Consider the following 19,169-nt stretch of genomic DNA (forward strand, 5'->3'; position numbering starts at 1 on the left):
TGCAGACCCGTGGTTATTTCAAATCACAGCCAGGCCCCTTCGTGTGTGGAATTCCGCCAAATCGGAATGCCTGGCATTTGCAAATTCCTGCTTCTCAAAGCTCCACACCTAAAATACGGAAAATGCGGATGCATGGATTCCGTCCGGGCCTGGTTATGATGGGTACTTGCATGATCTGGAGAGATGCAGCCCTATGGGGTACGGTGTTTGCGACTATTTTTTCAGCCCCCTCCCAGCATTGAAACTATGATCATTCGGGCCCTGAAATAAGATCCGGACGGACCCATTGTGGCAGGGAAATGGCTTCACTCTCTCTTCAAGAGCCGACCGGTGAGTATCCCTGTGTGATGTATAGCTTGATTGAAAATACTCTCGTCAGCAATTACACACATTTGCAGTCTCTGTCAAATCATCGTCAGCTTATTTGTAAGAGAAATAACAGTAAATGAGCTAGCGCTAGCTGGACTACGGTCTCTCCCTATCTTAGCCTCGGCGCAGGGAACGATTTCTGATAGCTGCTTGACATACAATGTAGTGTAACGGATTTCATATCTAATCTGATGCTGTATTTGAACACAACTGAGGTCCTTCGTCAATATTAAAAGGTTGTTTCGTTCCCCTTGGCTATTGTGTAACATTCACGTCACCATTCAAATGTATTTGCATGTAGGAAGGCACTGAGACTCGCACACAGAAACTCACACTAAATGACACTGTAGTGAAACGCACCTTCTGTTTCCACCGTGGTTAAAAACACCGATGAAATATAGAAATACAAATAAAACGTGTCATTGTGCAGACCAAAAGAGCTATTACCTATTGGTGAACAGTCAAAGTGGGCGGAGCTTAGAAAGTGGTCCGACCTGCATTCAAATGAGCAAGTTGTCATTGTGACAGGTCAGATGGAAATATGCAAATCGATAATGCCAACACTCCTCTGCTGAGCACCTGAAGTTTGTGGTTGTTTGTTAAGGATAACAAAACAAAAAAAAAAAGAAAGAAAACACATTCAATAATCTAGAGTTAAAGGTAATATACCAAGGTTGCACCTATTTCAGTGAAACCGTATGGTCAAGGAACATGGCTCATAAGTGGACTGTCATTACCTCCATGAAGTCAAAGGAAACAGCACATAACAAAAGTTCAGAAAAGAAAAACAAAACATTACAGACAGAAAGAAACTACCGCTCTGCGCGGTGAACGTCCGTCAAAGTTCAAACGCAAATGCTGGGAGCGTTTAAGGGTTACAGCATCTGTCTCAATAACAACTCCCACAAGACACAACAACATATAATAAAAAACTACACAATAGCCTCCTCTTCTCTACTAGTCGTCACCAATGATTGATTCTTTGACTACTTTATTTATTTTTTTTTATTTTTTTTCGTTCGGGCCCCGTGTAACTCTGTGTGGCAGCGTCTGTTTACATAGGCACGGTTGGCATGTTAGGTAAGCTACAAAGTCTAGAGCCACTGAAACAGATTTGTCTAATGGGATCTTGGTTTTCACTACGTTCTGGACGGGGTATGCCACAAAGAAAGAAAGAAAAAAAAAAATTTTTTTCAAAGCTATCGCCATATTTCATTCCTCACACGCGTGCGCACGAAAGCACACACTCGTACATACACGCATACACTGAACTTGGTGAAGTTACACATTTCCAAGCAGGTTCCCCAAAGAATAAGTGCTCTGACAGGACCAAAAAAGCCAGATAGAGATGACTGTATCAGCAGATCTCTACCATGTGTTTTCCTTTCTTTCTTTTCTTTTGGGAAAACAACACTTTTTTTTCAAATAGTAAAAGTTCCTGCTGTCTCCTTTGATACCTTGACAGCAAAAGATGTAAAAGACCAAGATAGCCCTGTTAATATTCAACATGCCATATATTCTTTTTTTGTAGTTTTTTTTGTTTTATGTTAACTTTAAACAAAACAGTATGGTGCTCAAATCCCAGTTTCTATAAAAATATATAATTGTATGTATATATATATTTTTTAGCAATTTTTTTATTGTTGTTGCCGGGACTCAGCTCTAGCAGGGGGCTCCTCTGATTGGTTGAGTCCAGTGAGAGAGAGATGAGCGCTCAGTCAAAACGATTCCTGTGGATTATCTCACTTTAACATTTTCTTTTTAGTCTGGTTGTTTATATTTGTAATAGCTGTTGTGTGTCTTTGTCATTTTGCATCAAAATCTCAAAGTGACTGGTGGGTAGACTGGTGGGACAGGACAAGGAGGTGGGCCCTAGGTCCGGTGATCAGGGTGGGTTGATTCTCACTCGTTGTTGTTGCTGTTCTCCAAATCCTTGCACTGGATGTTACCGCCGCTGTAGTCAGTGCCGGGCAGCTGCACACCATATTTGTCCACACACCAGCAGATGCCTCGTTTCCGGCCGCGGGAGGGCTTGCACTGCAGGGTGGACCAGGGACAAAGGGTCATAAAACTGCAAACTCAACTCAAAAGAAATGCCTCTACTAGTACCGTATGGATGCTGTCATAAAATATTTTGGTAACACTTTATTTTAAAGTGTCCTTGTTACACACATAATTATGCAAAATTACATACAAGTAACCTTAATGCTAACCCTAACCATATAGTAAGCACATGTAGTTAACTGATATTACTCAGTACTCAAATGTATAATAACACTGTAACTGACACCTTAAAATATAGTGTAACCAATAATTCATGTGTGATGTAATTTGAAAAAAAGGTTTAGCAATTCCTATGTAGAGGACTGTGTTGATTATAATGGGCGTATTTTAGTTTTGAACAGTGCAAATACTAAGGATAAGTATTATCTTCAAACTCAATTAGTCAGCAAATTGTAGACTAGTAGACTAGTTAATAAAACATTGTTACAACTAAAAATGTAATACGAAGAAAAAAAAAATAACAAGTCTATAACCAAGTATTGAACAATAGGGTAAGTAATGGTCTTTTTTATTTATTGATTAATCAAAGACTTAAAGGATGTACAAGGATTTAAGGCAATAACGAACAACAGAAAAGACCCAGAATATGATATGTCTAATATGCAGAAAATGTCTCTGTTTATGTTTTGGCTTGTCACATTTAGTTATAAATTACATGAATCATGTAAATGATGAGACTATATTTTCGATATTAGAAAGGTGACATTTGACAAAAAAGTTTAGTAGTTTCCATCAGTGGGTATTAGCCATTTATCATTTCTGTCATAAAACAGTTGTTGAATATTAAATGTTTAGCAACAATACGATTCAGTTTTACTTTTAAAAAGTTTTACCTCATACTCTTTGTTCCAGACAGGCTGACAATCTTTGTATTAGTGGTAGGATTTTTAAGTGACTCTATTTGCATATTACATCGATACACCAATAGGTGGCGACAGCGGTGGTCTTTTTTTAAGTGAGTCATTCGAATCATTGACTGAACCGATTTGTTCAAAAAGCAAGTGAGTTACTGAATCACTCAGCAATCATAAATGCAGATTCATTCACCAAAGGAAAACCATTGTATGTTGCGTAACGGTTCTGTTTGGAACTAATTTCATGAGTTAACTTCGACTAATCATATTAGATGTCAATGTTAATATTATACCATAAATGTAACGAGCATCTTACCTGTTTGCGCTTGAAGAAGCCCTTCTTGTCACAGTTAGGCAGGTAGAGTGAGAGAGCCATGATGCGGGAGGTGTCTTTCATACTTTGAATGATTCCATCCAGCTTCCTTCTGCAGGGACCCTGTGTCAGACGAACACATGGCGAGTTGCATCATCATCTCAGCATTTAACACCTAGCTATCATTTTACTGCAGCTGTTGCGTCACACAACTTACAAATTCAGGCTCATGCTTGTCGATGGGAAGAGTGGAGTAGTCAATCGACACCACTGACCGATGCTTCTCCAGTTGTTTCTTTTTGTCCTTGCGCACGGCAGCATTCTTCATGCTGTTGATTACGTCTGGTTTGGGGTAAAGGGGAATTTTAGGAATCTGGTCTTCAGGCGTGTCTGGCTTCACTGTATCATCATGCTCTATTGATTCACGATCTAAGACAAAGAGAATCAAATAATAAGCATTAACTAGATTTTACTGCATGGAAATGTGAGTGCAAGTACAAAATCATCAGCATGATGTTAAAGTGGTTGCCAGGGTGTTAATATGGTGTTTTGAATCTCTATTATTCTCTATTATATTCATGTCTCTAGATTTCTCTGATTCTTTAATGTATGAGATTTTTCCCTCCGCCAGGCAAAAAAATGAATGCATTAGCACATCTCAAAAAGCCACACAATTTGAGGTATCATTCATACAATACCAACGACGTATGAATTTGATTGGCTCAGGCAGACCAGCCTAAAATTGTAACTTTTAAATCTTTTTGTCATCCCAACAACAAACAAGTTGATGCGTATTGAAGTCTATTGTTACGACGATGACTGGTTGACCATTGTGAAACGGTGTATTTTAGTTTGTTTGCAGTTGCACGCCAGGCAAAACTGAATGCGTTAGCACAATAATGCAATAGTAATTTGCCTTAGAAAACACCAGTAATGATCTCAATGTCCTACATCTGACTTCAACAATTCAAAATTAAATTTGACTTATAAAAACCTGGGAAATATCTTATAAAAACCTCCCCAAAGACTTTAAGATATTTACACATCCTAGTTGCTAATGAGTTTTTCCACCAAATGTTTCCTATGCATTTGTTTACAGAGGGTGGTGGCGGGATCAACAGCTGATGACCACCCCCAACCCAACCTATCCCAGGTTGAAACACTTGGCTATGCCTGACTAAACATCAAACGGGGTCAAAAATCTAATATCTCATCCTGTTTGGCGGGATTTCTCCAAAATTCATTTCGGTGTACAACCTAAACGTATCTCTGTTTTATACTGCTGAATAATTCTGTTAATTTCATTGTAGAGAATGTGCATGACTACAGGATTTAAGAGTGAGTACAGAAACAACTTTTCAAAGGATCCTTAACAGCTCAGAGACACACTTGAAGAACTTTGAAGTCTCAATAACCATAACACCATGACAACCACAATGTTCTTCCTCTGGAATCTAAGGCAAGGTGGGTAGTAACTGTCGACATGTGTCCGGGGGAAAATGTGGAGATATTACAGAACAAGTAATTCAAGCACATATAGTTTGATAGTAAAACTCCACAGGATACATGCCTTTACTTATAAACTGTCTTTCCACTGAAGTCAAATACTGTTGGACAAAGCCGAGCTTCATAAAACAGAACACTTGAACCATGCAGAGAGAAGCCAAACATAGTACATCCAGAGGATATTAACAGGCCATTAACACTAAGCATACAAAGTCAGGATATATAATTGCATTGACATTTAGCCATCCAAACCAAAAAAAATCATCTGACGAATTATTGTTTATCAAATTTGCAATACAAAATGGCATTTTAATAGGAGTTGCTGCTTTTGTATATTTGTTTAGGATTGTGGTTTACTGCATAAAAAAAATAAAGTTTAAATATAATGTTGTTTCCTTTCAGATCTAATGCTGGCATGAAATTCATTATATATTAAATTAATTTATATCCCTATTCTAAATTTGGACATAATTGTGAAACTATTGTGAAACGCTGACAAATGCACACCCGTTTTTGTACTTTCTATATTAATGCACCAGGTTGCATGGCAACAGAAGTATTATAGTTAACTACAACTAAAATCATAAACACTTTTGTTATTTGAAATAAAATAAAATTGAACAGAAAAAACTAAGAAACATTTTAAGCTAGTTGCCACTTTTCTTGTTTTCACTTAGCTACCTTGATGTTCTAACATAACTAAAACTACAATAAAAATGTCTAAAAACTAAAAAAAAAATAATAAAAATAACCTTTTAACTTCAAAGTTTAAATGAAATAGCACTGCTTGTCAGCCATAAACAGTTCATGCTATTTATTATGCAAATAAGCAATAATACTTGGCAAATTGTTCATGAATTTGGAAAGTATTTAATTTGTAAATACTTGGGTAAGGGATGGGCACAGCATAAGGGAATTATTATACTAAATAGACTGATATTAAATTATTTAAATAGATAGATGGTATATTATTTATTGCTATTGCATCATAGAGTGGCTTCATTTGAGAATTAGAAAGAATGGAAATGGACATACAGAGTCAGGCCTGAACATCGATGCTCTTTGGGTTGCCAAGTATTTTTGTGCATACAGCCAAGAGGGCATTATCAGACAGCTGAGGCAACCAGCAGAAATGATTGAGATAACTGCCCTCACAGTCCCCCTGAGCTCCTGTGCTTCACATTGCTGTGGACTGGGGCAGGGTGTTCTGGAGCGGCCCAGTGGTGAAAGAGTCTGTCTGACCTGGAGACGCGTGGGGCGGGTGCCTGGTCATTACAGGAATTGATTTCCTGGCTTCTGAAGTTACAATCAGAGCATGGTGCTGTCTCTTTGAAATCAATCCCGCAACTCATGACTTGGCAGACTGAAATTTCTGTACAGATTTCCCCACAGGTTTGGGCTCCTTAAGCCACCTAATCTGAGATCGCCTCATGGAAATGTCGTAGGGATGTTTGCCTAAAGGGAGATTTACATGGCTTGGAAATGTACACTTCAAATGGGAGGGCACAGGACGACTGGGTTGGCACAATTCCTCATGGCTGTTTTCATGATTTTTCCTCGTTGTGCATGGCACAAACACACAGTGTTTGTAAAATCAATAATGCCTATAGTTTACAAACCACTAAATTCGTCTTTTCTGCTGTAGGCTTTTCAGAGTGAGGACCAAAATCACTTTTTCCATGCTCGTGGTCCCCAGCTTGTAAAGGTTTAGCGGGTCTGTGTTTAACATCTGACACACAGCCAAGAACCTGGAGCCCGGCCAAACCAGATGTATCACGTGTAGCCTGTCTATTCAAATGAGCTTTGGAAAGAATGCAGAAGAGGTATTGGTGTCTCTCTCCTCTTGGTCTTGCAAAACTTTTCATTAAGATAAAGGGACCTGAGCTTGGCCAAAGGAGATGCATCTGATAGGGCTCTGTTTAATAATTTACACATGTGCTGGGCAATTATACTTCATGAATATCCACGATTTCTTACAGCTTGGGGGCTAATGATGAAAGCAGATCTCCTTTTGAGTTGCATTTTCACCTTGTCTGATTATTTTTTAAAGAACGTGCTGCCAAACAAGCCGAGAAATGCTACTTAAGGCCCTCAAACCACGTGTTTTAGTGTCTTATTAGCATGCACGGTTGGAATAAGGTCTTGCTACTGTTAAATATTCAGACTAGCTCACCTTTGAAAGTCGTCCTTGAAGCAGGCCGTTCTGCTTTGTCTTGCATTCATTGTCACAGACCGACCATGGCATCCTTGGCAAGGTTCCACTGCTAAATATTTAAAGCCTGGGCCGTGTCCACAACATGTTTGGGCTTCTGACTGTGGCAGAGAAGCATGCCACAAACTAAAGAAAATGCCACAAATCCAGCCGAGCACTAATACTAGTTAAAACTGGGTAAACGCAAACTACAAAGCAACATGAGCAAGACCTGGCTGATTTGGGATAAAACTTTCCATGTTGCAATACACTATCGGTTAAGACCAAGAAAGCCACCGTACAACTTACTATTCAAACAAGTCCCCTGTAATTCAGGACAATACAAAGTGATGACACCTGTCAATGCCCTTCAGGCTGAAAGCATGTGCGCACCTTTTCATTGCCTGACCGTGTCTCATGTCATCAACACTTCGAAACATGAACTCAGGAGGTGCTCTTCAGGACATCAATGGATCACTCCCAGTTGCTGATTTCAATTAGCTCAGACAATGGCAAGAGAGCGGTACTGTCTGTAAGCTCAAGGCATCTTTCCACCTAGAGTATCTAGCTACAATCTTTCCTCTTCTAAACTTCTAAACTAGGCAAGATCTTATAGTTTTTTTTTTTTTTCAAGCAAACTTTAGCCATCCAAACCACATCAATCTTTATAATTACTATTAAGATTGTATATAATCATTCGTAGGTGGTATCTAATTATTTATGAAGGGAAAGTGAATAAAAGTCTAATTTGAAACATTGTTAGGAATTTCCAAAATGAAGGATGTGATACATTGAAGATTTTAAACTATAGGAGTTAAGGCTGTGCGATTCAATGGTAAAACTGTGCCGACGCCAGATTTTGCTATACTGTACGACTTAAACCATCATAGATATATTTGCATGGCTGTCAGTGGGCAGGAGTGCTTTACATTATTTACACATGAGGAGAAGAAAAACATGCAGAGATGTGAAAATACGAAGCGTGTCCCTAAACAATTTGAAGACTTTTTATATAAAGGAATCTAATGTGAAGAAATGTTTTGCTTGTTTGTTTAGTTGAGTTTACATTGTGGCTCAGAATTTAGCATCGTAACTGCTGTTTTTATATGTCAAGTAAGATTTTGAGTGCTGTTTGATGTGATTTTTATGGTTTATTATGAATATTCATTATGTTTGCATCCATCAAGTTTAAAAAAAAAAGTCACCACACCGCCTTTCTAAATGTAACAACTGTAACAGAACTAACGACTTTGTCTTGTGCTGCCTATCTTATCTATCCTCCTGAGAATCCTGCAGGGCACACAATTTGAGGCAGCGCTTTGGAACCACATCTGAACCTGTGCTGCAGGCAAGAAATTAGGCACCTTTTGTTCTCCTTCCCTGAAGAAATGTGACACTGCGGCTCCCCCTCCACCGCCCCCAAGCACAATGACAGGAGGTTTCAACAGGTCGGCGTCTCCTGCTCAACCACGTGGTTACAGCACTGCTGTCTGCTTACAATTTCTAAACATGAGCAGTAAAACCATAGATTAAATAGATTCTTTTTTGTCCATTCGCTGTTTTGGTCAGCCTGACATGTGTTCCTATTTAAGCAGGGCCCAGCGGGAGGATGTCGCTGCTCAGGAATCACGTTTCTGACAGAGACGAGACTACTGTGTGAGCTGATTTTATTCACAGCTGTTACTCACTCACTAGCTTTCCAGGTGCCAATGACAAATACACTCTGGACAGATTGCTGTTAAACTTTACTGGAAGAAGTCATTTAAGCGTGCCAAATAGGTTCCCTACTTGCATACCTCTGAAAGGATGACTGGGCACTTGATATACGGGCACTATTGGGATTATGGTTAAAAAAGAGAAGAAAGTATTCTGTAATGTAGATTTCAAAAAATTGGGCATCACTTTCAAAAAATGCAAGAGATCTACAGTATTCAGGTGCTATTCAGTGAAGTGAGCTGTGTATCTTTCAGTGTCAGTCTGATGTTGCAAGCAAACATATGTTTCTGTGAGTTTGGCCTGTGGCGCAATATAAAATTAAGATAACAGACAGGCAATAGAATTCCATTCTCTTGTAATTGTTGTTTAGTTATGGCTATGTCTCTAGTGAGTAAATAAAGCGCATAAATCAGCGATACCGAAGTAAACGAATACAACAGCCAATTGCTTTCGGCCCATTTCTTTACGTTTGTTTACTTGCACGCTCTTAGATTCAGACCTGCAATCATTGCGAACGCAGCATACAGTTCTTTTGGGCAATATGCCTGTAGTCATATCTGTTGGCAACTGCATCCAAGTTCCACATGGCATGTCCGAACAGAAAGTCCCCCTTGTGATCGTTGGCAAATTTGCAGTATTTGAAAATCCTAGAGCTAAATGACAATCTGGTGTCGCCTATTTGTACTTGGCTCTGAAAACTGAATCTTTAAACCATGAGAGCCAGCATTCAAGACCATGAAGGTATGACACTATTCACGTGAGTGAGACATGATTCCATTTTAAACTTGTATTTTAATTCTATGTTCGCATAACTGTGAAACCAAGGCTTGCTGGGGGAATAAAAATGTATCTGGAAGACACAGGGCCAAAAGACTCAGAATCCTAATGCGGGCAAGGACGCTTGACCTCTCTCCTTCTTTCCCTCTCTCTCTCTCTCTCTCTCTCTCTCTCTCTCTCTCTCTCTCTCTCTCTCTCTCTCTCTCCCTCTGTCTGTCCTGCCCAGCTAGTAAAACCAGGCTGAAACCGAATACCATGGGAGGCTAGAAGCGTCCCTCTAAATTCATCCCCATGCTTGACGAACAGCTCTTGATAGATCGGCTCCACAGACATTCTGCTGAATCACAAGGGCTCGACTGTGTGCCCACTGCAATCACAGAAAGGGTAAACCAGCAACCGCACTCATCAGAGGACTTCAGATAGAGACAAACAGGTTTCTGATGTGCACCTGTGTGTGAGGGGGTTGTATTTGTGCACAAACGGTCGCAGTGAAAGCCCACGACTGAATTCAACCTCATCTGCATTGCTGAAGTCTAAAAGATATAGTTCTGTAACCCAACATGCTATTTTTGTTCATGTAGCTCAACTGGTAGAGCACTGCACTAACAATGCCAAGTTTAGTAGTTCGATTGCCAAGGAAAGCATGAATTGAGTGCACTGGCAAATGCGTAAATGTAAATAAATATGCATGCCGTGCATGATTACTCTTCGTAAACGTGTGACTTTTGCACATAGGTTGGCTTGTAGAGACACCGTAGCTACCCTCCTCCCCTTGGATTTAATCTTTGAACGGTAATCCGACCCTCAACACCACCCACAGACTTAAACCCAAATTCAGAGAAACCTAGAATCTCAATCAAGAATATCATGATGCGTGGGTACACCGTACAATGATGAGAGGTGTGATCATAACAATGGAGTCCCTAACGTCAATAGAGCACCAAACAAACCTCATTGTCAAATCAAACCATAACTAAACACAAAGAAAGGCTGTATGGAGTTATGCATCTCAATGCATCTTTACACAGTTCTGAGGAGCATACTAAATTATGCAGTTATGCTGAATCTGATGCTGCTTTGCTTCTGTGCCAATGAAATGCAATAAAACTTTGTCTTTATAGAGCATATATTTATAGGTTAATATTTTTATTCACAACTTTCATACATTTCACTGCACATCATTTCTATTTAAATGCATTATATGATACTTTAGATGCAGCTTCAGTACAAAAATGGTACAGTGATGGTATCAGATGGCAGTACCATGGTGAATTGATATATCCCTTAAAAAATTTACAGTGGCAGCGACTTGGCACAGTGATGGCATTATATGGGAACTTCCAAATCAATACTATGATACTACTATGGTAAATGGCAAAAAAAAACATGGTAGTCCCATGATATATGTCCAAAATACCATGGTAGTCCCAATGATACCATGCCAAAAAACGCCACTTGATTTAGACTAAAATACAACTATTCTATACTCTTTTTTATAATGCTAAACTTTAACGTATCTGATTATGATACAATGGTACCGTTATGGAATTTACATCATACTCTTAGATGCGTCCAAAAATACCATGGTACATTTCCAGAAAACGCGGTACCACCACGGTACTTTTTGTATAAGTGCCTTTGCAGCGTGAAGATGGAAACAGTTCTGTTAATAATTGGCTTTGGATGAAACATAAACAGGCTTCACTAATCCTAGTAATCTACAGCGCTGGAATATGATGGAAAACAGCACTGAGCAGGGCAGCCCGGCCACAACACAGAAAAGCTCATGCAGAAACATGCGCACGCAATAAAACTGGATCAGCGCAAGCCACAAAGTTCCCACCAGATACACGATCTCAACGCAACAATGCTTCCGTGCAACAAAGGCGCACTGCTTTCCAGTCAACTTACCAATGGGTGGGTGCTGTGGTTTGTATCCCTTCTCGTTCGTGCACACTCCCCTGCCGTGCAGCAGGGCGTGAAGCGGCTTCTCCTCGCCGTTGCGCGGCAGGCAGCGCAGTCCGTGCGTGCATGTACCGGTGTACACCCCGCACGCCTGCCCCTCCGCCAGAGCGCAAGTCAAGCAGCAACCGCAGCCGGGCTCCTTCACCAGCTGACAGCCCACCGGGACCGGAGGACACATGGAGAGCGCTTTCTGATCGCACGGCTCGCACGGCACGAAAGAGCCTCCGCTGATGGACAACGCCGTGAAAAATGTACCCAGCACAAGAAGAGCCATGCTTCGTTTCAAAGTGAATGAGATCCGATTTAAATGAGAAAAAAACAGCGAGAACTAGATATGAGAACGCATGAACGTTTGGCTCAGATTCGAGTGAAAACTCCGCATGCAAAGTGAAAGCACAGGTTGGGGTGTCTTAAAAATTAGAAAATAAAAACAGTCTTTGATGAAAAATAGATGATGAAAAAGAATCCGGTCGATCTTTCATATAAATATATACATATATAAAACAAAAATTAAAAATAAAATAATAATAATAATAAATGATTCACTTGGGTATTCTCCTCTAGTCCAGTTTGTGCGCAATTGGTTGCGCACTGAAATTCTGGACTTTCCGATTCCAAAACACTTTCCCCTCTGTAAGTTTTCTGAGCAGACTGATCAACTTCACAGCAGTGCTTGCCTTTTTAAAAACAGCCAAACCCAAACCCCTAACTATGAATAAGCCAAACAGCGGTGAAGGGAGGCGCACTTGCCAGATCGTGGCGCAGCGCCAGCGCCTTTCTCCCCCCTCGGCAATAGGATCAGTCTTTTACGCAGTGATGCCAAGAGCGCAGAGCAAAACACAAATCCATGCAAAATCGAAGATATGCTCCTCTGAGATCTTCCGTGCACTTTGTGGCCGGTAGTATAAAGCGTCAGATTCGTGCACGAAGCTTAGCGGCTTTCCAGCAGATTCAAGACGAAACGCGTCAAAAGGCAACATGGATGTGACATGATAAAGGCGCTTGCTCACATACATAGAGAATACACTATAGAGCACGATTAGAATCGCTCTGCTGATAGGCACCACCCGTATATTAGTGCGCGCAGAGAACATGTAGGCTATGAGTAAGGGAGAATGGGAGAACTCTGTCTTGTTTTGCTCTGCGTGTCTCAAACTTTGACATAAAATTCCCATGTTTGTCTTCTGCAAATTAAAATAGTTTGGAAATCTACTACTTATCCATAAACTGTTCAAATTAGTGTGCTGCTGATACCGGTAGCACTAATAGAAAACATGGATAATCAAATTGACTTGTTCAAAATAATGATTATGCTTTCAAGCATTTTAATTCAAAATTGCGAACATGTGGGACATATTTCCAGCAAAAAGAAACCGAAAACTACTATAAAACAATAGTTTTGAATGTGTCACAACTGAATGCTATATATCAAATTAAACAGGAGAAGCTGCTGATTCGGATGTATTCTTCATTAACATGATCACAAAGCCAGATGTGATCATGTATTTCTATCTTCTCATAAGGGTGTCAATCATCTAGTGATGTAACTTCCTTCTAAATGGTTAAACTGATGGTGTTACAGCTCAACCCTTGTTACAAAACTCCTATAGAAATAAAAGTGTGGTGAATACTGTGGTAAATGCTTAACATCTCCGTTCTCTCATGCGGGATTTGGTGATAGTTTAAGAATAGGCAATCTACACCCACCTGTTCTGAACTTTGAACTGCTTAAACTACAATTTAGATGAGATTTAACAGACACGATTGTTTAATCATACTGTTCGCTCGTGTCCAAAGTGGCCCTCTGCTGTTTACACGTCCCTGATTTGCCTTATAGACTGCTGCAAAATGGCATTTGCACATGTCCCATATGTAAAGCCCATCAATGGCTTGCTCTGTTTTGCTTTCAAATTGCTTTGTCAGATGTATGATAGCAAGTTTAAAGAACTGCACACAATATTTCATTTCTTTTGATTGTCCTGTGCTCTTCATACATGCTGTCTCTTGTTTTACCCATGCAGCTGTACAAGCCTGAGTGTCTGTGTGGGTCTTTTCTGTTGGATTTAGCGCACCTCTGAGATTTTGACCACTAGAAGGAGCTGTTAGCAATGGTAAGAGGCTCACCTTGGAATGAATGCTGGCCCGCAGACGCTGAGCGTTTCATTACTAGAGATTTACACAGTGCTGAACTACACATCACAAACCAAGGAGACAAACATAAATACACAAGAATGTACATGCTGTTTTGATACATGAAGTTTAGGGCCATGTTGCCCCTGTATGCATGTTTTTCAAAACTTTACTGCTTAATATATGTCTTTGTGATGTTTGGATTTCATTAAAGTAAGCCTGACTTGTCTGATTGATGTCATCTTTACACTAACAGCTCCACAGCGCCTGTCTTCCTGGCACTGGTGTCCAGAAAGCTTGCAAAGATGTTTTACTGTTCATTGAATTATGCCTGTTTTCATATTTGTTGCGGAATTTCTTGATGAGTCATCTATGATCTACCATTCTGGACCTGAACTGGGACTGTTTTCCAGTCGTATAAGATATCAAATTGCCCCAGTTCACTCACAGCATATTTATCCCTGGATATAAAACAAACGTAATGGATGCAGAGTGCAAGTTACTGGAAAGAGCTGGAACTGTTATCCGCTCGCTAATGAGGAGATAAACGGTCGCAAATTACTGGTGTGAACACTACTAACCAGAGTTCCATGTGGAGACTTCTTTTTTTTTTTTTTTTTTGAATGGTTAATTAATTAATGTTAGGCAGTTACTTTTTTTTCTTGTGCACCATGTTTTAATATGTTAAATGTTAAAAGTATTTTATAAATTGTTATTATTTATGTAATATTAAAATATTACTTAATATGATTACATTTTATTTATATGGTTTTATTAAATATTGTAATATGATAAAAAAAATAATATAATAAAGATATTGGATATAAATTATATATTTTCCTTATTATGTTATCACAATGTCACAACTAATTATATAATTTCACTAAATGATTTAATTTCATATTTATCTTATTTGTTTTATTGATAAAAAAAAATTTTTTTCCCCCCCCAAACAAAAATTAATAAAAACTTTTTCCTATTTAATTAACTATATAAAAAAAAATACAAATATATAAATAAATATAACAAAATTCAGCTGAATAAAAACATTAAAAGGTTTACAAATCTTAACACATTTATTTTCAAACTATTTTTCAGGTATTTTTGAACTTCTGTCTTTAAAATTAAAAGGTTTATTCCCTGCATATTTATATTTATTTATACTTATTTTAGTTGATAGAGTTATCAGATTAATTAAATAATATTCCTCATGAAAAGATGTGTCCATAAGTGAGGAAACCAAATAAAGCATTTTCAAAACTGGAAAAGTTGGAAGCAGGACATCCAGAATGTTTTTAACTAACAACAGCCACTTCCCTAATGACATCATCCTCCAGGAAGTGACAACATTTTGGAGGGAAAGCACCAGCACAAACATCTGTGAGTATGAGTGATGGTTTGCTGGGATGTTTTGTGCTCTTAATTGGTTTGTTGCACTCTAAAACATTCAATCATGTTTGATAAGTTTATGACAATGTTTCAAAATCCCAAAATGCACTTTAATTTATGCAAACTCTCAATCCCTCAATAAGCAATTTCAAAATTTGGCTTTAATTCTTGCCATTGTGAAAATAAGTTATATCTAATAAAGTTTAAGTGTTTGTACAATACTTAAGTATTTTGTTGCGCAAGTTAGTTAATGTGTTTATTTCTTGCGACCTAAATAAAATGACACAGATGAACTTTATCGCCCCCTAGAGTTCTGAAGGTTAAGTGTTTGTGTACTTGGTAAAGTATGCTTCTGCCTTACTTCTAAGTGGAAATCCATAACATTGATACTATTTTTACTTAATGGGTTCTTAATATTTGTTTTGCTGTTTGTTCGCATTTGTGTCATAGTAATCTGTAATGTCAAGAACTTTTTCAATGTTCTGTCAGTGATAGCAAAAGTAGCATGTTATGCCATCTCTGTCACATTTTAATTGTGTTGTCCGGATCTTTGAATATTTACAATGCTTGAAAATGTTTCTCAGTTTGCGAAAGCAGTCGCCCACAGGGTGAAAAATCGATGGAAAAATGCAGTCAGAGGAAGAAAGGTGTCTATGTACAAATATTATGAGTAGGATGTGGTCTGTGAACATCAGTGTAGGAATTTCTCGCTCTCCATCATGTCTTAAAAACGCCTTAATTGGTAAATGAATGTCTCTCTTCATGTAATGTCTCCATCTGTCTTTTATTCAGTTAGCCTTGTGGGCGTTGCACTGTTTACACAAACTAATGATTTCAAGCGTTAACATACATGTATGTTAATATGTGGCTGTGAGATTGTACAATTGTGTTGTTTGTGTGTGTGTGTGTGTGTGTGTGTGTGTGTGTGTGTGTGTGTTTGGCGAGCTGCTCCGGTGTTGTTTTGGGATTATTTATGTAGTATTTATCAATACATAGATTTTTTATAATTATTATTTTTTTATTTATTTTAGTTTTAGCTTTTTTAAACGTTTTTGTCATTTTTATTAGTTTTTTTTTTTAAATTAAATTTATTTTATTTTCATTTTAGTCATTTTAATACTCCAACATAAACTAGTTTTATTTAATTTTCATACCTTTATGTCTAACATTTATATTTTAATATTTAAAATCTATTATTTTTTAAAACCTTTTCTTTCAAACCTTCTGTCTAATATTTATAATATAATATACTACTATATATTTTAGATTACAAAACTAACACAAATCCCTAGAAGAAATCCTCTCGTTTCTGCCAGTTCAGAGTTTTTTATTGTACACTATGCATTTTGTGATTACTGGAAAACAGTAGCCTTAAACTTCAGGTATATCTAGCCATTTCAATTTAGTAATATCTGTGCCACTAGCATTATTAAACTGAAATGCAAAAATAATAATTATTTACAAAACAGTGCCCCTATTATCCCTCGGTTGGTCAAACAGATAGTACAGCCCTAAACTAATGCTTTTGGTTAGCATTAGAGTCCATATTGGTTGAATCGATACAGGTTGAGATTCTCTAAGCTTTTCTTTACGTTTAGTTCTACACAAAATTTACGTTTGTAGCCATGGGGCAGTTTGTGTCCAGATGTGTCAGGATTGGCCAGTAGTACTGGCCCCAGTTATCCATCTTTTTGCAGTTCATCTCAGCCTAATTCCCAGGATTACATGGCTTGCCTGTTGAACAGAAGCAGCATCAGAGAGACAATGAGGCTTCTGGATGCCTTAAACTCACACAGCTAATTCAATTCTAAAGCTCTCCTTCATGTTCAGCCAACCAGTGTAGTGAAAGAGCATATTAAAGTGCATTAAATGAAAGCAAAGTGTCTAGTTTAATGTTTCAAATAGCTTTTGTGAAAATAAAATATAAAAATATGTGTGAAACGGTGTTCCATTGTCATTCAGTGTAACCAATATATTTATGTAAAATGAAACAAACTGCTTATTCTGACCTGCATTTGTTGAAATTTATAAAAGAAAAGGTGATCATACAATTTTGTGTGTGTGTGTGTGTGTGTGTTTTAACCCCTTAACTGTCACCCCCCCCCCATTTTTTAAAATATCTATTGGAATATAGATCTAAGGTTGGTCTCTTTTTAAAGAAGAAAATCAGCAGATTATTACAAAAGTTGAAACGTATTGAATGCATTTCCACTGAATCTTACTGTTGATTTTGATCAACAAAATCCTTTCCTCTCAACCATCAGTTCCCAAAATATTAGAGTACATGCAAGTTAAAAGTGGCATGAGAAAAATATCATTAATTCAATGCAAAATCAAATACACTGTGTTCGTCTTTCATTTGCATTTCTGAAGTCCGTAGGGATGTTTGGCCCAGGGATTGTGCACATACTTAGAGGTCAAAGCCATGGTTTTTGCTGGCACAAAATATTCCTCCAGACAACGCATGTAGAATTTGTTCTCAGCTAACCCACGTTTCCTGACCTTAAAAACAGAACAGGGTTGACTAAAAACATTCCTGACTGAAGATTATCCTACTTATAAAATGCCTGAGGACATTACAAGATGGATAGTACTGACTAGGTACACAGAATTTGCTAACTTTTCTGGGAAAAATCAGTGAAATTCTATAGAACAGGTTTTAGACTTGGTTAAATATGCTTAAAAGAACTATAGCATTCGAAAGTTCATTATCAGCGTGGATTTGCGCAGCTTGTCAGTTAACAACGGCACTGTGTAGTAACAGCTGCTCTATGTGAAATCACGCACCTGATGGAATTTACCGCTGATTAGAGAACCGGCTTTACTGACGAGATGCGCATTATTATCGGCTGATATTTATCTTGCACCTAATTATTTGTGTAACTATTATTATGTATTTTTGTTCAAATAAATACAGCCTTGGTGAGCGCAAGAGACTTCTTTCAAAAACATTAACTTCAGGGACATTCTTATTGGTGGCAAAATGCATCGAATTGGTTTTTGTTTTCTCATTGAATTAATTAGTCAGCATTTGTATTTAACTGTGCATGCTCATTCTCTCTTTTTACATTTAGATTTTCTTTTGCTGTAACCCCCCCCCCCCAAAAAAAAAAAAAAAAAAAAAAAAAAAACTTATAGTTAATCTATAGAATTGATAATAATTTTATATCTTAAATGTAATCTTTGGAATAAATACATTAATTGATTTATTGATTTACATTCTAAAATTATATAGAATTATTAGTCATATATGGGCAATTATTTTAATACTGGTTCATCAGTTATGTGGGCTAATGAACTGTTAATTAAATATTGGTATGTTTTATCATAAAAAGATTTTTATGTGACCTAAGACATGCCTTTTGTGTCACATTCTGCTCATCTTGAGTCTTTATTTCCCCTAGGAGGAACAAACTATGTGACTATGCCCTGTATTCTTGCTGGTTTCCCTCCTCCAGGCTTGTCAGACTGCTGCCTGGCCCGCACAAACCGACGCATGTTTGACATGCTCTGTTGTCCTTCATAATGTCGTCACTATTTAAGCACAATTGCTTTTTCTTCTTCCAGCAATCTGTCTTCTCTGACAGTACTCCACCAAAGATATGCGCCATGCACACGCTACAGTGGACGTATTGTTGGAGTCTTGCGTTTGCCCATTCAGAAAGGTGGATGCACGCTGACCGCAATGAGGACACGGCAGTGGTATGTTCTGCTTTCTCTTTCAATGACCCAGCCAATAGGACTTGTGTCGAACACGGCAGCCATTTGTAGGGGAATCTGGTCTGGTTCCAGGCTTCTAGTTTATGACTGGTTGGTGGGTAAGAATTGTGATTTGGTCGTGGATCCCAACTGCGTCTATGGTTCTGCAGAGACTCTCAAGAGAGGACATGGAGGC

At 38.2% G+C, this 19,169-nt stretch overlaps 1 protein-coding gene and 1 long non-coding RNA gene across 3 annotated transcripts in view; one reads left to right on the top strand and one right to left on the bottom strand.

The window, feature by feature from the left end:
• Nucleotides 1-1,395: 1,395 nt before the first annotated feature.
• On the bottom strand, nucleotides 1,396-12,768 carry LOC109071733 (insulin-like growth factor-binding protein 5). Of its 2 annotated transcripts, none has more exons than XM_042731805.1 (4): nucleotides 11,702-12,768; nucleotides 3,818-3,942; nucleotides 3,604-3,723; nucleotides 1,396-2,406 (listed from the first exon to the last, which is right to left on the bottom strand). In XM_042731805.1, the coding sequence occupies exons 1-4, from the start codon at nucleotides 12,027-12,029 to the stop codon at nucleotides 2,272-2,274; spliced, it is 708 nt and encodes a 235-aa protein (XP_042587739.1). In that variant the 5' UTR covers nucleotides 12,030-12,768; the 3' UTR covers nucleotides 1,396-2,271. The 2 variants fall into 2 exon arrangements, with proteins under 2 accessions (XP_042587739.1, XP_042587738.1); XM_042731804.1 differs by having other exon boundaries at nucleotides 3,818-4,029; nucleotides 11,702-12,752.
• A 2,439-nt stretch (nucleotides 12,769-15,207) lies between these two features.
• LOC122138526 overlaps nucleotides 15,208-19,169 on the top strand; it is a 96,740-nt gene continuing 92,778 nt past the window's right edge. The window contains exon 1 of the long non-coding RNA XR_006155650.1: nucleotides 15,208-15,265. This is a non-coding gene — a long non-coding RNA (uncharacterized LOC122138526). The remainder of the gene's footprint in view (nucleotides 15,266-19,169) is intronic.

Source organism: Cyprinus carpio, chromosome B9 (assembly GCF_018340385.1).
Source record: "Cyprinus carpio isolate SPL01 chromosome B9, ASM1834038v1, whole genome shotgun sequence".
Taxonomy (NCBI): domain Eukaryota; kingdom Metazoa; phylum Chordata; class Actinopteri; order Cypriniformes; family Cyprinidae; genus Cyprinus; species Cyprinus carpio.